General features: G+C 37.9%; 1 protein-coding gene across 1 annotated transcript; it reads left to right on the top strand.

Annotated features, from left to right (window-relative positions):
* The first annotated feature begins 8 nt into the window (after positions 1-8).
* Positions 9-18,514, top strand: LOC110061701 (uncharacterized). The gene is made up of 15 exons (XM_089275934.1): positions 9-127; positions 233-295; positions 671-775; positions 3,884-4,213; positions 5,389-5,471; positions 6,179-6,402; positions 6,664-6,701; positions 7,137-7,258; positions 8,237-8,358; positions 9,817-9,893; positions 10,331-11,040; positions 11,480-11,507; positions 12,158-12,213; positions 13,026-13,284; positions 14,167-18,514. The coding sequence occupies exons 1-15, from the start codon at positions 43-45 to the stop codon at positions 14,757-14,759; spliced, it is 2,895 nt and encodes a 964-aa protein (XP_089132060.1). The 5' UTR covers positions 9-42; the 3' UTR covers positions 14,760-18,514.
* Positions 18,515-21,251: the final 2,737 nt, after the last annotated feature.

The raw sequence follows: 21,251 nt of genomic DNA, 5'->3' as shown, positions 1-21,251 counted from the left end.
GGAATTGGTAGAAAGCAACATCCGAGCGGGAATGAAGTTGTAATGGCGAAAATTCACTGTCATTCTTTACTTTCTGGGAGCTCATGGAGTTCCTTCGAAGAAAATTCGCCGTTGGGGGAACCAGAAGGTATGTGCAGTTATTACGCCATCGATCTGTGCCCGTAGTTGACTGAAAAAACGCTAGAAAAACTTTTTTCAGGGGATTTACCGTGTATTATTCTTTCCACGATAGCAATGGAAGTGGACGAAAACAATGGTTTGGGTTCTCCAGAAGCCACGCGATTGCACAGAGAAGGTAGGTAGCGTGACTTTTGAAGGCTATATTTACTCAGAAAAATCAGATATTGTTGCACAAAATGCCTGATAGTTTGTTCCGCCCTCGGGAGAATTTACTACAGGGAACTGTTACTCGCAGGTTGAATGTAATTAGCATGGTACATGTCGTGTGAACTGCATGTGTGTGCACCCCCGTCAAAAGAGCGCTCTCTAAAATAGAGTTAGCTCTTCATCTGAAGCTGCCATGCGAGAGAATGAAGGTATCTGGGTTTGCTCCAAACAAATAGCTCGAAATCAAACGTGCTTTAATTTTTTGGAGTGGCTTACCCATTTATTAATAATGTAAGCGGTACATGATGATTAACTTTTATATGCTTTACGCTTTTGATCATAGATATGACCCTGTTCGGGATTTGCCCGGAGCAAGAAGACATCATTCTCGTCGTTTGCAAGGAATGTGGTCGAGTTGTGAAAGCAGCGGCTTTTTTACGTCATTGCGGTCAGTCCTTCTTCATAATTTTACACCTTTTACGCGTGTAAAACAAAGACCCTCCAAATGTCATAACATTCTGTCAGTTTTTAACAGAGAACCAATATAAGGGTGTTATTTTGATTCCAATTTTTGTGGCAAATTATACCTTTCAATTGGAACTTAATTATGATGCTAAAATAACAGTTTGCACTCTTGCATTATAAAGTGTTTACTGTCTTCCTTGAAATTGAATCAATACAAGCTCACATCTTTTAATTGTTAAGTTTTTCCTGGTCATATAGAGTGTCACCAATTAGACTAGGATGTTGTTACACTATCTGGACATAAAACTCTTTTATTATTTTCTTAATTTTCATGAAAATTTCGTTTGCTACTACAAATTTAAAATAACTAGATGTATGCTGTAGTGTACATCAAGTCATTTACCATATTTATAGAAATAGAAAGCTTTTTGTCAATGTTTCTGTTTCTGTTTTCACAAAAGGGAAAACTTGAGAATATTTTTAAATAAGCTCTATGAATGTATCCGTATAGTTCTTTTACACCTTGTCTATGTAAATTTATAATATGGTTAGTCGATACTATTAATTATTATTTGGCTTGCATTTGTAGCCAATATAATGTACGCTTTGATTGGCTAAATCTAGGGCATTATTCTCCTGTAATGCCCATGGGCTGATTACAGCCCTTCAAAAACAAAGCAAAAAGCCATATAATAAACAACTTATTAACCTTGAATGTTCAGTCTTTGCACGAAAATCTCAAACCTTGACCGTGCTGTATTGATCTTGCTATCACTCGGTCAATACAGCAAGGTCTCGGTTTGAGATTTTCCTTTAAAGACCTCACTCTCGTTAATAAGCACAGTGAAACTTTGATTTAACAAACCTCTCTATTTAACAAAGACCTCAGTATAATTAACAATTATTCCATGAAACCGCGTTGGATATGAAGTGATAAATAACCAACGAGCGCGTAGCGCGAGTTGGTTATGATCACTTCATATCCAACAAGGTCGAATGGAATAATTGTTTTAGTATATTCTTAATCGGGTTTTTGCCGCCGATTTTTATTTCAACAATTTTACAGAGCGGAAAATTTTTAAACTTGGCGCACTGTTTTCCATATAAGGTAAAACTCCGACTAATGGCTCATAGTCGGAGTTTTTGAGCCAATCAGAGAGCTAGAAATGCAATAGTCGGAGCTGAGAATATACTAATGAACAATATTCTTTGCCCCGGTAAGTCCAGTAATAGGAAAATCTATAGAAAAGAACCTCGATATAACAAAACCTTGTTATAGCTAACATAGTTTTCCAGTCCCTTGGCCCTTCATTAAATCGAGGTTCCACTGTAGTTAGTAATTGTTATAGACAATTAATAATTATTGTAGACATCAACCTAAGTAATTGTGGCTGATGATGCTTTCTGAACTGAATCAGAGAATTCCCCGTAAGATTGCGCAGGCTTAAGCTATGTTTAGATGCACAGAACTACTATCTTGAGTAGCTGATGTGCAGATGAAACAAACAAATGCCAGTGTAATTTTATGCTCTTATAATCACAGACAAGTGATTTTAATTTCTTTTCCTCACTTGGATTGTGAGCACTAAAGGCATCTGCAGTCCAGTGTTGATCGGTACCCTCGATCATACCCTCAATCGCCATCTCTATCAGTACTCAATCAGCATTCCAGTTGGTACTCAGTCAACACCCCATCAACACTTGATCAACAGTCAGTTGATAGTGGGCTGACTGTCAACAGCCTGCTATGCGTCAATCAAAAATTAGTTGACTGTTGACTGACTGTTGACTGAGATGTCAATGGAGTGTCAACCGAGGTGTCAATGGGTGTATCAATCGAGTATCAATTGAGTTGTCATTCAAGGGTTGATCGAGGGTTTCAATTGAGGGTATCGATTGACACTCAACCGCAGATGCCTTTAGTACACATGATTTGACATTTTTGCTGTGTTTTTGAAGCTCCAAAAACAGTTATTATAGTTTGTGAGATTTGAATTAAGGTCTGGATACACTTGGCTGTACCATCATGTTCAAAAATTACTTCTCGTTTTCCAAAACTTCCACTTGTGTTTCTATTTGCAACAGAGAAATCAATTTTTGCATTTCTATCAGGAAGTTTTGGAGAACAAGAAGTGCCATAGGAACACAAGCCACACGGGAATGCTTCCACAGCTTTGACTAGTTCTCCCAAACCTTCACAAGCATTCCTATAACTTGATAGAAACACAAAGAAAATGTTTTCTATTTTTTACAAAAGTGCTACAAGAAAGAGAAAGGAAAATCCCATGATTATCAAAATAGAAATTCCTTTTGCTTGTGTAATCATTTCCTTGACAGTTTGTACTATAGTTCTCTCTTTATGTGTAGAGCTTGAAAAGATGGCTTTGACTGAAAATGATAAGGGAGCATAAATTATTTTACCTTCATCTAAAAATCTGAAGCTATGTTTTATGAGCTACTTTAATTTAACTATGGGGACACTATTGTTAGATAGTCACTTGTGGGATTTCTATCGCCTTATTAGTAGAAATCTACAAGAGTTCTATCACAAATGCATTCTCTGATTGGCTACGCTACCTACTATCTATTCTGTTGTAGATAATAAGTAGCCTAGTAGCAGTGTGCAGTTGTTAACAAAATGGCAGCCACTTATTGCATTTTTGAAGTACGCATTTGTGAAGAGGGTTTAGATGAGGTTTTGAACAACTAGTAGGTTTATACTAGAATAATTAGATTATTTGCTCTCAATTTCTCTGCGTGATAGTTGACTCACACCGTACCCCCTGAACTATCAGGCAATAGAAATCTCAAGCTCATAATCTAATTGTTAAATAATGCCCTCACAAAATCATACTGGCCATGTGATAAGTTTTGGAAGGAAAATTTAGTGTAAAACCAGTGGTAGTTGAGAACCAAGAAAATTCATGGATTTCCAAGTTTAGAACACACTGGATGTCTGCTAAAACTGAATCAAAATACTAATTAAATTATTTTCAGTTTTCAACATAGGGCAATACAGCCAGCAAGTATTAAGCATTAGTAAAAAGAGCTCCTTTTTAAGACTTTTATTTGTAACCTTCTCTCCCTACAGAACTTCATCATCAGAAAGTTATACCTGTTCCTACCCCTTCTCCTCCTGAGGTGGTGACGACATCAAGTACAATGGTGGAGACACTTCTTCAGTCAGGCTCGAGGAAGGGAAAAGTTCACGACTCTGTTATCACAAACCAGGACATTGAGCTCATGGATATGACAGTAAAAATAGAGGAAATGCCTTTAAAAGTTCCATGTATTAATCACAGCCGCTCTGCAACTGTTGTTAAAACGGAACCTATTAGTAATAATGTCATCTTGAAGAAAAGTTCAAGTGAAAAGCCCACAAGCAATAAAAAGTCTCCTAGAAAACAGATTCCTACAAGAGGTGAGTTCAAAATGAAAACTCTCCTAACTGTCTCTGTACCTCTCCTTTAGTACAAGTAAAGAGAATTTGATGATTTATCGATATGTTTATTTCTCTCAGTTATACATATACTTAATGGAAAAATATAAGAATATGTAGTTCCAGAAAATATCCGTACCTCCCACAGGGAAGGGACTATTTCTAAGAACCTCCTCCCCTCTGGAAATTCCAATTAAGCTTTAAACATTTCTTTAAATTTTTTGGTCTTACAGACCCCCACCCACCCTCAGGAAATTCTAATCCCTTCTGTGGGGGGGGGGGGGGGGGGGTATGGATATTTTCTGGAACAGTAAAATGATCAGGAGTGAAAGTTGACCACGACCACAGAACAGTATCTGCAGGCCAATTATTGCTGGATGATACTAGATACTATATTGATTTCCTGATTGGAGAGAGACACTGTCAGATTAATTCAAAGTATCTTCCCTAAGAGCACATCATAGTGACCTTTTCAGTGCTTGAACCCAGGTCACTTGATCTGGGAGATATTAGCAAACCATGAAGCAACCTCTGTCTTTGCTCAGAGGAAATACAAAATCTGCTGCAAAATGTTTTGCCTTGGGTAGTTTTGTGACTTACCATATCGAAATTTACAATGTATTGTTCATGAAAATATCCATACTCCCCCATGAAAGGTTTTTTTTTTGGTTTGAACCGACCACCCCTCAGGACATTTTGGTTTAGCATCATACTTTACTTTAAAAATTGTGTTATTGGAAACCCCCCCTCCCCCTTGGAATTTTGGTTAACCTTCCTTGGGGTGGGTTTGGTATTTTTATTGGGACTGCACTATTGGCTAATCAGCAGCCATGTCTACTGTCTTGATATCCTGCGATGAAATGTCACTGATCTGATAGGGCTATGATATCATGGTCACTTGGCAGAATTTGGGTGCAGTGAATGCTACCTTATTGTACGTTTTTTGTTCCACTTTGGTGGCATATTAGGTTCATTTTGTTTCACCATGGGGTTTTTGTTTGACTACTTCTTGCTAAAACAGAACCATGGCTAAACCAAACTTGCCTGATATGCCACCAAAGTGAACAAAAGGGGACAACTAGGTATAAATAGCAGGTAAGAGAGTTACTAGGTATTTTTTAAACCTGGTTCATTGTTTTGCTTTGTCTCAATTTCAGAACGAGAGTTTGATGCAGACAAGCATTGTGGAGTGTGGGTAGCTGAACACCAAAAGAGGTGTACTCGCTCACTGACTTGCAAGGTGGGCCAAATTGTATAATGTACACAGTCAGTAAACGCTTTCTTAAGGGGGTTTATAAGACAGACAGCTGTCATTGATCTCTGATATTTTTCAGTCATTTTATGGCTAACTAATCTGTCTATGAGATGGACACTTCTCAAAGATTGACACCTGACGGTCAATAGCTGCATACAAATGAGGTGAACAGGTCAGTGCAAAGTGGAATGGACCCTTTCGCCTTGGTGTATGTCAAACTGCTGTTAACTGGTAATAACAGCTATTGGACTTCAAAGTGGAAATGTACATGTAGACATGCGCTGAATGTTGCAGCAAATTTCAATGTGGGGAAGTGAAATTCATATTATATTACCAAATACATGTAGTTTTGGAACACAATCTCATCTGTTAATGAAACTTTTTAGAATTATTACAAGTTGAATACAATCAAATCTCTCAAAGATGGACACCAATGGTGCCAACCCCAACTGTGCCTCTTAGAGAGGTGTCCAGCTTATAGAGAGTTGAAGTACTGTGACACCAGTATTCTGAAATAATAAAGCTGAATTTCAAACTTGTATTAATCCAATAAGGACAGAGCTGTCAAAAAATGTCTAGTTTTAAACCGGGAGTCACATACATGTAAAACCCATCCCCAGCAGTGCTTCACTATCAAAATCAAGACATGGCCTACCATTAGCTAACATCAAAATGAAATTTATTCACTTCAGACACATGCTCTTTCATTACGACGTGCAGTACCAGGGCGACGGAAACCTTTCGATGAGCTTCTAGCTGAGCATAAAGCTCGGGTTAATTGTGAAAAGGAACAGCAACAGAATCAGGCTCTGAAACTTCAAGAGCAGGCAGCAACGCAAAAAACATTGGAGGCAACTCTCAAAAGATCGACAAGTACAGTGTCAGATTCTTCTGTTACGTCCTCTACGAGCTCAAGGTTTGAGGGAGTTTCATTATTTGACACTTACAGAGAAATCGTTAAGAATAGCGTAAGGGAATCCAGGCAAATTGAAGATTACATCCAAGATTGCATCATTTTCCTGATTCAACCCAAACAAAAATATATGAAAATCCCCCAAACTATACTCACAGATAAACCATTTGTCACATCCCAACCTATAAAAAACATTTACAGTTTATTCACAGCACCTACACTAACAAAGAAATACTGTAATAATTGTATGTTTTCTTTTTTCAGTAATAGGTCACATATTGGGAGGTCTTTGTCTGTTGAAGGTTAGTTTTCACAGCCTTTGGCACGTTAAACAATAGAACTAAGAGTATGATATACATGTATCAGTGACTGATCATGAGTTTGAATTATCATAATGGTTGAGGTTTGTTGAAAGTTAAATTGAATTTGAAAATGAAAAGTCAAAGCCTGGAAAGCCTCAAAAAGGTATGTGGTACTTCATGTAAAAAGTGCTTGAACTGTGAACTGTTTCCATCACTGGTTACTAATTGTGAATCTCTTGCATAGAAAATAAGTTAACTTAAAAAATAAAACTTGAAGGTTTCATGTAAAATGGTTTTTTGTAATGCATAACAGTACAGATTTTTCAGTAACATGCCCTTGAAAAGTAAGGTAGTTCCTTGAAATTCCCTGAAAATTCTTTGAAGGCTACAAAACCTGTCAATTTTGGTATATTGAGTGAGCTTCTGTTTTTGTAGATGAAAACCATCTTGTAAGCAGAACTGTGAAAACGCCTGGTGAAGGTGACAATGATAATGATGGGAATAGCACAACGTCATCTGGTATGACAACTCGAAGTCGGCATCCTAAGCCTATGACGGTAAGCGCGATAATCTAAAATAAAGGAGCTCAGTCATGGTTCGCGCATATTGAAAAGTTTAGCCTCAATTTTTCAAATTTGTCGTTTGTAATCTGTGTTAATCCTCTCCATCCTAGGCCATCCTTGTTCCTTTATGGTTTATCATTATCTCTTTGGTGTTTTTCTATCTTATTAAACTGTTATTTTCAGGTTTCCTACCATTTAAAGGTAATTTAGTTTGTGGCCAAAATAACTCAAAATACCATGACTGAGCTTCTTTAAACTATTGTAATTTGCCTAGTGGGTTTTCAGTAGCATTTTGTCTTGGAGTCTATAGCACCCCAAGGTGGTGAAACCTAGGTCTAGGTAAGGCAGGCAGGCATCCAGACAGACAGACAGACAGACAGGCAGACTGACAGAAAGAGAGACAGACTAACAAGCTGACTGGCTGACCAACACAACCAACTGATAGACACCTCATATAGACAGTGAACGAAGTGTTCACTACTGTGGAATTATGTACACTAAGCTGCCCGCCAAACATGCAGCCTTTAAAGGCACTCCTCAAAGTCATTAATAATTCATCAAACTCATTCATAATTCAAACAAAGGACATCATAACCATGACAATGTTTGGATATCTAAATTAGCTTAGATTTTTACAATTTTATTTCTCCATTATCTCCTTTAGTTAGCTTTACTTTCGATTGAGAAGATATATCAAGCACTCGAGACAGTGTTTGACCACATTGCCAAACACCTTGAAGTTCATCAGAATTACTCTGCTATGCATCATACATGTATTTTCAACTCTCTTCTTGGTGTTTGGAAATGCACTCAAACACAGTCTTTTGTGTTGGATATATTACAAAGAAGCAGTCTAAGGACAGACTTGTGTGAGATCTCAGTTTTGCCGCTACTGGTAATAATAAACTTTCAGCAATGACATTTTGAGTTACAAATTGTACATAGTAACAAGTTTACACCTTTTTTTTACAGTCTTGTCGTTTTGGTAGCAGAGCAGTGGGAAAAGGTTGTTATGTTTTCAATCGTAGAAGTGACCATCTTCGATGTGCGGTCCTTTCCATGGTTGAAAGATGCCTAAATCCATCACTTCCAAGGTACCTTATGACAAGTAACCAAAAACCCTCGCAGAAATACCATGTTGCTAGCTTACTCAACTTATGTTTTAGACGTGTTCATAACAGCAAGTTATACAAGCTTTGTCTGCTGTGGCATGTGCACGTTTCATAGTGAAAATCCTGAAAACATAACCTCTGTGATCATAATGAGACTAGAAAGAGAATTTTTACCATCAATTAGCTTGCTACTTTGTGTACAGTACACATGCAATTCACACTTCATGCTTATTACACTCTTTGATCAATACAAAACTAAGTTGTCAGACACATGATTCTCTTGATTATCATGATCAACTTTTTTTGATCTAAGTGTAAATTAACCACTATCAGTAGCAAATTTTGAAAGGTGATGTTTGAGCATTAGTGGCTCATAAATATCGCTGCAGCAAAGAGCCACCACTCAAAACATCAGCTGTCCACATTTGCTTTAGCAATTGGCCATTCCCCCCATAAGGTTTGAGTGCAGGGGATCATGGTAGTGTTATGCATCACGCACACAACATCCACAAGACTTGTCTCGCAACATTGCATTTAACACCCGGGGGGGGGGGGGGTACTTTGGGAATTTCTGGGTGGGGATGTGCCGCAGGAACCCTGGAACCCTTAGCCTATACCAGAGCTAGTTCAGCTGAATTTTGCTACCCTATACTAGAGTAAACTCCCCAAATCTCCCCACCTATCGACACTGTTGAGGCTGATTTGCGTAAATTTAAACTTGCCGATTTGATTTTTTTGTATTTTTGAGTGGCAATTCCTGGTTTCCTTAGTCTAGATAAAATCTTCAACCAACTAGTCAGTTTTGTGAAAAATTATACCCTATCCTAGACCCAAACGCTCTGATTTATATACCCTATCCTAGAGTAAACTGCTTGAAAACCATACCCTTCGCAGCAGAACATACCTATATAGCCCATATATGGCAGTCCCCCCCCTCCCCAGGCATTCAACTACCACGATTCCCTGTGTGTGCACCTCACAGAGGGAATTACTTTCCTCTATCGAGCTTGTAAGTACCTCACTTGTCAATTGATCCTAGACAACAGTTTCTGTAGAAAGTAATCACTATGAACCATAGATAACATTTCTGTCTAGTTCTACTAAGCATTTAGATTATGAGCTCGAGATTTCTATTGCATAGAAATCGAGAACGAGTAATCTAATTGTTTTAGTATAATTCTACTAGTCGTTCAAAACTATATCTAAATCATCTTCACAGACACTTTGAAAATGCCAAGAAGCGGCCGTCATTTTGTTAACAAGCGCACACTGCTACGCTACTCACTATCTATCACAGAATAGATAGTAAGTAGCATAGCCAATCAGAGAGCAGTATTCGTAATAGAACGCTAGTAGATTTATACTAAATGTCAATAGCATTTATTTAATGGAGACTTCAGACTATAATTTTTGTCAAGTTCCCTGTTTTTCCTGGTACAGGCAAAAGTCTAACAGAGCAAGTGCTGCTATTCTTCAAAGACCAGCTATGAAAACAGTGGGACAGTCATCAAATCAAGGTAATAATGCCCTTATGCATGTAGTCTTTAACCAGTTCGTGATTGCCTTACCACTGCCAAAGTCAACATTTGGGACAATGTACAGCACAGCCAATGTTGTGATGTCATAAATCTGAACTTCACAAGATTTTAAATTTGCTTTCTTCATCATCATTGTCATCATCATTATTTCATTCAGTGCTAGTCTGTCCATAAGAGTGCAATGCTCATCCTCCATTTGGCACTCCCTGCGAGACTAATTTTTGGCAAAATCTCACAATAATTTGGTTCAATGTACATTCAGTATAACAATGCACTTAAGGATTATATGTTCACATTCATTGATCCTCTCACCTCGATATTCCTTTAACATTATCAGTTTGCATTATGAAAACAAGTATGGAGATTTTTTACTTTGATATACAGTTCTGTTAATCCTATGTTTTTCATCTCCTTAGGTTTGTCTTCTGTGCTAGATAGGTACAAGAGTCATTCAAACAAATCAATGAACAATTTTCTAAAGGCTCCACCGCCGCCAAGAAATAAATCCTTTAAACAAGGAAGTTCTGGACAGGCAATTAACCATGTGGAAAACAGTATAAATGGTTCAAGAAATGCTGTATTCCAAGGATCTTCATTACAAAACAAGAGAACTTATTTAGACTCTATTGGGTCATCAAATTCAAATGGCTTGACACCTGTGACTTACGTTAAACCTGACGCCAGTAGTCAGGCTATCAGTGACATGGGCAACATTGTTGCAAACATTGAGACGAATGTGTCCGGTGGACACCCACTTAACCTTGGACACCCATTAGGTGTAGCAGTTACAAAACCCTCACTAGGCCCTGGGCCCAGTTTAAGTGTTAGCGGTAACGCTAGTCTAGACTCAAGTTTAAACCTGTGTTCGGCACTCGGGATTAATTCAGGTAATCCTCAAGGATCTATATCAACTACACAGACTACTTTTGTTACGGCTAACGCTGCGTCGATGATGTCTGCTGCTAGTGGAACTCAAATTTCAGGTGTAACTACAGTGACTGGTCAAATACAACCTGGTTTTACTAATGTTAAAGAAATTTTGCCAGCTCCTGTAGTAGGAGGAAAAGTTGCAGTTGGTTCTGTTTCTTCAACGTCAACATCATCTCCTGCATACAAAGGGGTTCAGGTAGGTAAACATCATTTTACATCATGTTCCATCATGTGTAGGTTATTTGTTGAGAACGTAGTAATAAAGATGCTTAGCAAAATCAATTGTTTTACTTAACATTAACCCAGAAGCAGCAACATTTTAGAAGGTGTGATAGAGTGTTGCCCTGCCTTGCATTTTTTACAATCTACCAATGATGGAAGGCAGGTCAGATTCCAAATGGGAGCGCTGGTTTACAGTCTTGCCATGTATGCTTCAAGGTAGATGCAAGACACTAACCAGTTTGTAGGGTGTTGCCACCTGACACATAGAACCAGATGGAGCTGCATTCTTTGGGTCTTTCCTTTTCTGCGGACCCTCTCTGTTCTGCTTTGTTCAGCAAAATACCTTTTGATAGTTGCATTTAATTCTTAGTTAGTTTTTTTCTTAAACAATTATTACTGTTTTTTTGGTACAGATTACAGCACAAGTGGATCCATCAACTGGTACGTATCATGAAGTATATTGACATTTATACGTTCATCAAGTCTCTAAACATCAGAAAAGAATGCTTTATTATATAGCAATGGTAGCCTTGAATAAACTGTACTAGGCAAGATTATTTAAAAGGGCTTTTTTTCAGTTCCTTTTTAAATTTCAAAGTAACTGCAGAAGTTGAATGTTGCAATTGGATGAAAACACCCTAGTTGTGGACATATAAGTTTTAATAAATGATAAGATTGTTTGAAGATTTATTCTTATCTCGATTTGGGCATTAGCCTTTGTAAATAGATGACCCTGGTTGTTGCAGTCCAAGAGACCATGTGCAAAACGTATGTGCAGATCATTGAAGATGTCAATCATTAGTTTCAAAGTTTATGGGTTGAGTCTCATGTGTCTATAACACTTCAGATAATAGGGCTTGCAGAAAGCAATTGGTTTAGTGAGCTATTGTCGAACCACCTGTTTACAACCATAGACAGTGTCCACTTAAGAGAGAAGTCCACTTAAGTGAGATCAGAACATGTAGTGTCGGCATGTTGCTGTGACCATGACGTAGTGTCTGTTTACGAGGGATGTTCTGCCTACAGGGGTGGTCGCTGATTATTGGATATTCAAGTGTAATGTGAAACTTAAATGTTTCATTTCTATGCAGGGAAAGTGACCTCAAGCTCTGCTGGTCAGAGAGTCAGCCCAGTTTTCTTCAAACAGGTCAGTAGTGAGAACAGCGTGGAAGAGTGTTTTTTTTGTTTAATAAATATTGCTATTAGATTAATGAGACCATCTTGGATAAAGTTCGGACACACAACATGGCTTTAACAACATGATGTGTCAAAATTCCTATATTGACTGTGATACTTCTTAAATTGGAACATGAAAAGGACGTTCAAAATTCAGATGGAGAACATGTGTTCAAAAAGTACCTCATAACAAGACATGACTTCCACACTTTCTTGGAACATTAACTTGAAAGTGTGTTTAACATTACTTAAATCATAAACTTTGAAATATTGCTGTTGAGTCCTTGAACATCTGCAGGTTTAATGAGAAACTGCCAATGCATTCCAGACCTATTGATGCCCATATAATAATTACATTTTAGTATAAATCTACTAGCATTCTATGACGAATACTGTTCTCTGATTGGTTATGCTAACCACTATGTATTCTGTGATAGAAAGTGAGTAGCACAGCAGTGTGCCCTTGCTAACAAAATAAAAACCACTTCTTGGCATTTTCAAAGTGTCTGTGAAGAGGATTTAGATAAAGTTTTGAATGACTAGTAGATTTATACTAAAACAATTAGATTATTTGCTCTTGATTTCTATGTGTGATAGTTGACTCAGGCTGCGCCCTCATCAACTATCACGCGATAGAAATCTCAAGCTCATAATCTTATTGTTTAGTAGATGTTGGCCATACAGTTGTCTCATCTGTGAGTTCTTCTGCTGCACGACAATGAAAACCCACTAAATGTTGATTTTTACAATTATTTCTTTGTTTCTAATGATCAATTCTCTCAGGGTACTGGTACTGTGCAAGTTACATCAATGCCAAATGGAACTGGACCCTCCCCACCCCCACAAGGAGGAACGGTCAAAGGCTACCCCCTAAATTTTGTGATTAAGGGTAACTCTACAACCCAGGGCATCACTGGAGTTACTCCATCACCTGGCAATCTGACCAAAGGACAGAATATTATTTTTAACAACCTGGGGATGCATCAGTCACAGTTTATTGTTCAGCCGTCCTCATCGATGAGTCCAACCATGCATCAGAGAGGTAGTATTTAAGCTTACAGGTAGCATGATCTTAAAAAGCTAGAATTCAGAATGCACCATACAGACCAAAGCAGAGCAAAGTGATTAAAAATTAATGCAATCTGCCAGCAGCAAGCAAGCTAGAAATTACTTGCCCGTGCGGAAGGTTGAGGGAAATGTTGATTAGCAACGCAAGCCTATTCTTGTCCCCAGAGGTCACAATCTTTTAAGTCAGCACCAAGAACAGTGAATGGTGGCCAAGTCTAAACAGAATTTTTGAGGACAGAGTACTCATAAATTGTTGACCAATCATCTGAGAGAAAGTCAATGAATTGCAGATTTTCAAACAGTTGATTGTTGCTGTTGATCTAATGGATCTTGTCCTTTGGGAACAGGGATAAAGTCTGGCCCTACACACATCTGATTTCTGAAGCACCAGTTGTAATGTAATTTACTCAGTTTTGACTTTACCGTCCAGAACTTTTTTAATTAAACAGAACGTCTTGGAAGGTTGTCCAAAATTTCCAACCAAAATATCATAGTGGAAAATGTGCTTACTATTTGCAATTTTTCACAGGCATTTTGGAATTATTATTATCAGTTTACATTCGTCCTAGTCCATTTTGGTTAACTGGTAGTTTTTGAGTAAATGGTAAATGGCACATCCAAATGGACCTTACCATCAAGCATTGTTGCTTACCATTTGCACAAACCGTCAATGAACCAGTTTCTCTGTATAAACAACCAATGTTAGCAGTTTTCAAATATTATAAAATTGACCCCTTGCAGAGGTTAGTATGTGACTTCCTTCTTGCTCTCTGACAGTTAAATGTAACTTGCATCAGGGCAGCCACCTTCATGTCATATTGAAAGCACTGTGTTTATATATTCTGCCTTTTCTTAGGGAAAGCAGGAAATGTCCGGACTGGAACTGTAAATAAAGGAATGCAAAAAGCACAGTCTCCATCATCTCAGGGTAAAGTTGTACAATCACTGTCGTCTCAACAGCCAATTACAACACAGCAACAAAAAACTGTGGTTGTGACTAGTCCACAGGGGAACCAAACCAAGGTTTTTATTAATCATAACAATATCGCAAGTTCACAACAGCCGATTGTACAACTCAAGCAGCAAGTTGCCCAGCAAAAACAACAATTCCAACAGATTACTCTTCAGAAACAGATTCATCAACAACAACATCAGCAGCAGCAATTACAACAACAACAACAACAACAGCAACAACAACAACAACAGCATCTCCAACAACAGAAACAACATATCAACTCACAATTTATCAAACAACAACATCCAATACAACCCCGTTTAGCACCGGCACCACCTTCACAATCATTCATCTCGCAACAACCTGGTCAGAATATCATTGTTAAAGTTACGGAACCTCTAAAAAGTCCACCCAATGCAGTGTTTGTGACAACGGAACCTCGACAAAACATGCAGCACACAGTCTGCCAGAAACCACAGTCTAACGTTGTGTGATTGGCTATTGCCATGTTTATCAATATTGCTCAAATTTACTGCTGCAGCAGTAATGCCATGTCTCTGGTAAGTGAAGAAATAGTTAAGCTCAAGGGGAAGTTGCAATATGAGGCTCTGTTGCTGCTTTGGAGAAAAATTCTAACCACATGGGGTTTACATCAAACTTGCAATGGTGATTTTCACAAGCCATCAACAGACACGTGCCACTATGTGGCTAAAGGTACCTGTTTTGCTGTTGATATATGGCAGATATGGTAGACAGTCTGGCGACTTGAGCAGTTTCTGACATTAACTAGCCACTGGTGGTTGGTGTTGTGTGAGTAGTACTGGACGTATGTGCTTTGTAGAATTATCCCACAGGTCACAGGTATAACTTCTGCAGATGTTTCTACAAATTATCTACATATGAAACTAGCAGTTAAAGCATGAAAGAGAGAAAAAACCATACAAACAAGAGTAACTGACGAAAAAAGTATTTATAAATTAAAGTGATGTAACATAGTATGTTTTCTTTAGGGAATGTGTTATTTAAAGAGTTTCTTCCATTGCACCGCTGACAGTAACAGTACTGGGCAGTGAAAATACTGGTAAAATTTAATATGAGAATAATGCATGTTAACCGTACAGAATTTCCATCGACAGACTTCCTTGATCAATCGGTTTTGAAAATATATCTTTAAAATACAGATATTTGCACCTTTTTTCCAAAAACAATTTTTAACAAGTGGATCAAATAGTAGTTTCAATGGTATTAGGTAATCTTCAATGCTTGCTGCTAAGTGAACTGAAAGAAGTGTCAATAAATTCTAGTCACAAGTGTCACGATTTATTCGATGAATAGTCAATCTCTTATCAAATGGTATTAGAAAACACAGTTAAGTTTTGATTTCTCTGTTTACTTACTGCAGTAATCACTGGTTTGCCTCCAGTACAGTGTGTAATTTCATGCTCACCATCTCAACATTTCTGATAAACTGCTTGGTACAACATAGCAAAAGTCAAACATGGTAATTATAAATATGGCCTTGGTTAATGGATGTTTTAATGTGTTATCACTGACTGTATATATTTAGGAGTCTTGCAAAGTTTTGGTTAGCCCATAAAGCAAGTCAAAATACAACTGACGAATACAAATATACAGTGATACCACACATTGAAATGATTAATAATAGTTCAAAGATTTTATTCACCAAATCCTTGTTTTGAGTCAGTTTTGACACTTTCACATGGTCTACAGAAGAACTGTTAAACTGGTCTCATAGGGTACAAGTATCATATGATATTAATTTTTTGAATCAAATCTGCATCATTTGTACTGCATGAGAAACCTTTTTGGGATGAGATTAATAATCTATTTAACAAGCAAAGAACACTCAAATTTGGTTATAAAACAATGCCAAGAGGGCAACCAGCAACAATCAGTTTGAATCAAATGAACATTTAAGACTGGAGGCAAACCATGTAGTACTGTACCTGACTCTTAACCGTTCATTCCTAAGATTGAGATACTGATTCTCTTTACATGTTTCAATAGATTTAACTTGATACAAGTTATGAGAAGTTGGCAGTAAATCAAGATGGAATCCCATGTTAACGATTTTGATTTTCTCATTAGCTGTGTGTCTATTGAAATTCTACAAAGAAATTTGTGATCAATCTTGGAAATGGAAAGGTTAAACTGTCTCTTGAAATTTGCACAGTAATGTTATTTTTGTTTGATACAATGCAGTCATCTCCACTACCTCACATGCCCATATTCAGGTGCAGTGCATTCTCACTACAATGCTCTTCAGCCAAATTTGCATCAAAGGATGAAATGCCTTTTCCTTTTTTTAAAAAATGGGAAAGAGTATTAAAGCATACCAAACATACTATTTTTGCTGTGGGGTTTTGCGTCTCATTGGCATCTTACACTGTGATTCACAAAAATATAAGGGTTTGTACCAGGAAACTCAATTCTACTTGTTATAAGGGATTCTATTTCTGTAATGCAGTGAAGCGGAATTGAAATTTGACTACAATGATCTAGACTAGAGGCTTAGTTCCACCTTCACTTTCTTTAGGGATATTCCTTCAAATCCACATATACACATTTGGTTAGTTTTTGTTGTCCTTTAACTAAAGGTATTCATTTGTAAGTCATTGTTTGCCATTAAAAGAAGTTTCTGTCTTTGAGTTTGCTGAGAGGAATTTCTATTAATCTGAGCACCGACAGGCAACCACATTCTGATGGTACAAACGGGCTGGTGGCCTCAAAAGGTTACTTCAATATGACAAAATGAGCTTTTCTTTGGGCCAAAAAGAAGTGGTTAATATAAAGAGATTTACGGTATTGTTACTGCACCACTAGGGTGGTGCACAGCCAGGTCAGGTGGTTGTGGGGAAGGGGGCATGCAATGCAAAGAAAGAAATTCTTGTATTTTTGTGAATCAGGATGTATGGGAAGCAATGCAAGGTGCAAACCAGTGAATCAGTAAATTCACCTTGCAAGTCGTTTGCATCAACATGCACTAAGAAAAACTTAAAGAAATTAATTTATTTTAATTGTTTAAATTTTCCAGAGTTGCATTTTATAAATTGTGTATTATTTGTACATGGACAGAACAGAACTTGCTAATACTAAGCTATATTTTGTGGGGAATCAAAACAATGTAAGTTATATAGTAGAAAAATTATCCAAAAAAATAATTCTGTCTTGTGAATGTCTAACAGTGAGAAATGGGTATGTTACGACCAAAACAATCTTCTTTCTTGTGCATTTGTGATGAATCCAGATTTAGCAATGGTTATAATGTTGTGTCAATGCAAAGCATATGAGACTTGATTATGTCAGGGTAATTATGCAGAAAACAATGATATTTTTCAAACATTTTTCTGCTGCTGTGAGAATTCTCTATTCCTGGGTTTGAGACCTTTAACCACATCAATAGTACATAGATGCATATCTTTACTTCGTTTAAATGTCTTGGAGTATGAAAAATTTGATCCAATTTTTGGACCCAAGTCTACTACAAATGTTATTTCACCAAAACTGTACACTTACATTTCATTGCATATACTGTTCAGTTGATTTTGGTCTGGGTCTTATAATTTGCTGCGTGCATAATTGTCATTTCCATAGTGGTTTTAATTATTCCACTAAAATGTGAATTTTGTCTGGAACAAGTTTCACTTGGGGGTGGCATTCAGAAGCCATCTTAAAAAAATACTTTTTTGCAACCATATTTTTGGAGAACCGGCAGGAATTTAAATACATAAACTTACAATACATTAGTTGTGCGAGTCTTTCCTAAAGAACTGGGTGAAAGCAAGAAAATCTTAACCCTTATAGTCCCAAGCAAGCTTAAAATCTAAATTCTCTCTAATACATTTGTCATATCTTAGTATTGAGAATTTGAAAGTTCATCATGACAGACTATCAAATCATAGTTGATGAATTTCTGTATTCTCCTCACCTGTCTGTGTTATAATATATAGACATGGTATGGAGAAAATAGACATTGATGTTTCTTGGGACTTGAGGGGTTATCCTCTGTATTTTTTAAAGACAATTCCCATTCAATGGTTCTACTGTGAGGTGAAAGTTGATATTATACAAATATACATTCCAATGATGGCTTGTAAATTTAATTACTGAATAATGAAATAATTATCATATGTGACCTGAATGCACTTTTGTCGGAAGACTTACACTATATCAATTTTGTACCTAACTTTTGTAAATAAAGTATTTATATGTCAGAGATCTACAGAAACTGGTTTAAGTGTAGTTGATATTTGAATAACCCTTTGACCTGTACCTGAGCGGGGTTGGGGTACTCCCCTGTACGGGCTATATACAGTGGCAGATCCAGACCTTGAGCTAGGTGGGGGGGGCGGGGGGGGGGGGGTTTCTTGCCCTGCCAACTTTTCTTCCTTCTGCTATTTCTTCGTTTTTTGCCAAAAATAAGGGGGAGGCCTGGGGCCCCCTGGGCCCCTTCCCTAGATCCGCCACTGATATAGGGTAAGTTTTTTTGAGCCATTTTGGTCATATATAGGGTATCAATTTTGATCATTTTGGTCTTAAATAGGTTGTGGGATTTGCACTCTAGTCTTGAATTCAGTTTTTTTTTTTGAAAGCTACTTTTTCATCATTATAGCTAAGACCATCAACGAAAGCTCTTCATGATGCCTTTTACATCAGTCTGAACTAAGTAACTAATTATGAGACAGGTCTGAAACAGGGTATTGAGTTAATGGTCATGTCTTAAATGTCTTAAATAGGGTATCAAATGTTTAGTCAGGTCTTAAATAGGGTAGGAAAAATCATAGATTTGGGTTAATTTGGGTAAGGGTTTTGGGAAGTGGGCCGTACACCCCGCCCGATTTTTCTGGGAGCACCCCCACCCCCGGGGGAGCCTCCATGACCAAATAAAGGGAATTAGTAAATAAGGTTGGAAAAAACACAGGAAAAAGGTAGCAAAAGAACTTGCTCAGAGCATAGTGACCTCTCCCAACTTTACTCTGAAGAAGGGTTAATTTTCACAAACTCACTCCGGCGGTCAATTTCAAGTTGATAAATAGTTCGGTCAACAGTTTGGTTGGAAACTAACAACCTTTAAAGGGCTTTAAAAGTCAGTCTGACCATATCCAGACCTCTTCAAAAGAGGAAAGCGCCTGACACGGAGATAGGTCTTTTCAAGGTCAGAAATGGGGTGGGAAAAATTTTGTGAAGGAATCCACCAGAACTTCGAGTAACAAGTAGACAAATCTTTGGACTGAAATTATTTACGTCGTGTTGCAAACCTTTTCTCGAAATCATTTCTAATAACACTGAATGTCGAAAACAAATTTTGAAGTTCATATGAAACACTTGAAAGTACTGCTGAATAGAAACTGCTGATGAAATTTTACACGTGTTTGCACAAATTCCCAGAACTTTGAAATTTATTTCCCCGAGTTTCTATCAGAAATTGTTTTTGGTGTTTTTTGTAGCCTTTAGAAAATGCAAAACGGGCTGTGATGTGCTTAAAAATTTTCCTAGTACAAAGTTTTTGTCAACTAGATACTAACATTGCTCGATTTGCTATCGGATTTCATCTTAACTGCTTCAGGCGTGCTATCTTTTTCAGCATAAGAGGTGTGAGGTGTTGGGTGTCCACCATTAGCCCTTTTCTCTAAGGGTCCGACGTGCGTTTTTCCTCCCGAACGAGGGAGCGTGCGCGCCATACCCTTGTCTTGTCTCTTTGCCAATCCGTCTCGTCCGTGTGTTCCGCATGCCAACCTCGATCCCAGGCTCTCTCTTCTTTTTCAGCTTCCTTAGGACCATTTTCGTCCCCATAGCCCTTTTGGCTTCTCTTAGCTGGTGGAAGAGAGTCTGGGATCGAGGTTAGACCGGAAGCAGTCTCCTGTCATGGATCCTAAGAGTGCTTTCCGTATTAGTTACAAGGTCGTCCATACGAGTGCGTTTCAAATCCTTTTTCTCTCAGGAGCATGAATTTAAAATCCTTTGAAGTCTTCAAAAAAAGGAAATGGGAAAGCTATAATTATGATCCAGCCGAAAGAATTGTTGACTCATAACAGTCTGCTGGCTCTGATCGATGATCTCGGGCACAGATCAGGATAAGGTCCCTTCAAAGGAATCGTTAGTTACATTGTCATGAAAGAGGCCGACTTAGGCAGAGAAAGGGTGGTTTTCCAGACAACCGTAGGATTTTTCAGAATTTTCAAGATGTTTTTGAAAGTGCATATATAAACAATAACCTCATTTGGCGCGAAAATATGCTCGGATATTTGTCCTTGGACATTATCTGTTCCGAGAAGCGAACAGAAAATTGTGAGCTTTGAGGAACAGATTATGTCCAAGGACAAATATCCGATCACATTTTCGCGCAAAATGCAGGTGATTGTGTTTATTCTCCTTCAAATATTTTTTGCAAACGCGCGGTTTTGAAAATTGGGGAATATCACTCGGATAATCCCCAGTTTTAGCTGGGAAATATTCAGTCACGTGACGCGCTTAGACCAATCACGTGCGAGCGAAAATATTTGATGGATTATAAGAAAAGTCAAAATCCCAGGATGAGGCTTTTGAACTGAACGAGAACAGAATCGAGGGGAACTACAAGACCCTTCAAGTTACTGCACCCCTCTGGTTACTGTTGATTGCAAGTAACTGGACTACAGAATCCTATACATCAGGGATCTTGTAGGAAGCAACACCCTGAAAAACATACGCCTCATAACTGAAAAGCGCCGGTTTATCTTAAGATACACCACTACAGGCTGTTACAACTCAGTCGCCCTTACCACATTACCCCAAGCGCAGCTTTTAATTTTCCATCCATCTCCCTATCTTGCAGTTAAGAAAGCATTTTTTTTCCTGTAATAGGAAAGAGATAAGTTATAGTGATAGCAGTAATAAGGAGGAGTTCGTTGACAGGGTTCTTTCGGTTGCTTACGAAACTCTACATGAAAATAGTGATGGGTATGCACTCAGTTCTAACAGCTCTT

Source organism: Orbicella faveolata, unplaced genomic scaffold (genome assembly GCF_042242905.1).
Source record: "Orbicella faveolata isolate gen_17 unplaced genomic scaffold, um_ofav_v1 contig_4, whole genome shotgun sequence".
In the NCBI taxonomy this organism is placed as follows: domain Eukaryota; kingdom Metazoa; phylum Cnidaria; class Anthozoa; order Scleractinia; family Merulinidae; genus Orbicella; species Orbicella faveolata.
The sequence above is the reverse complement of the archived record's forward strand: the minus strand, read 5'-3'. Positions and strand labels throughout refer to the sequence as shown.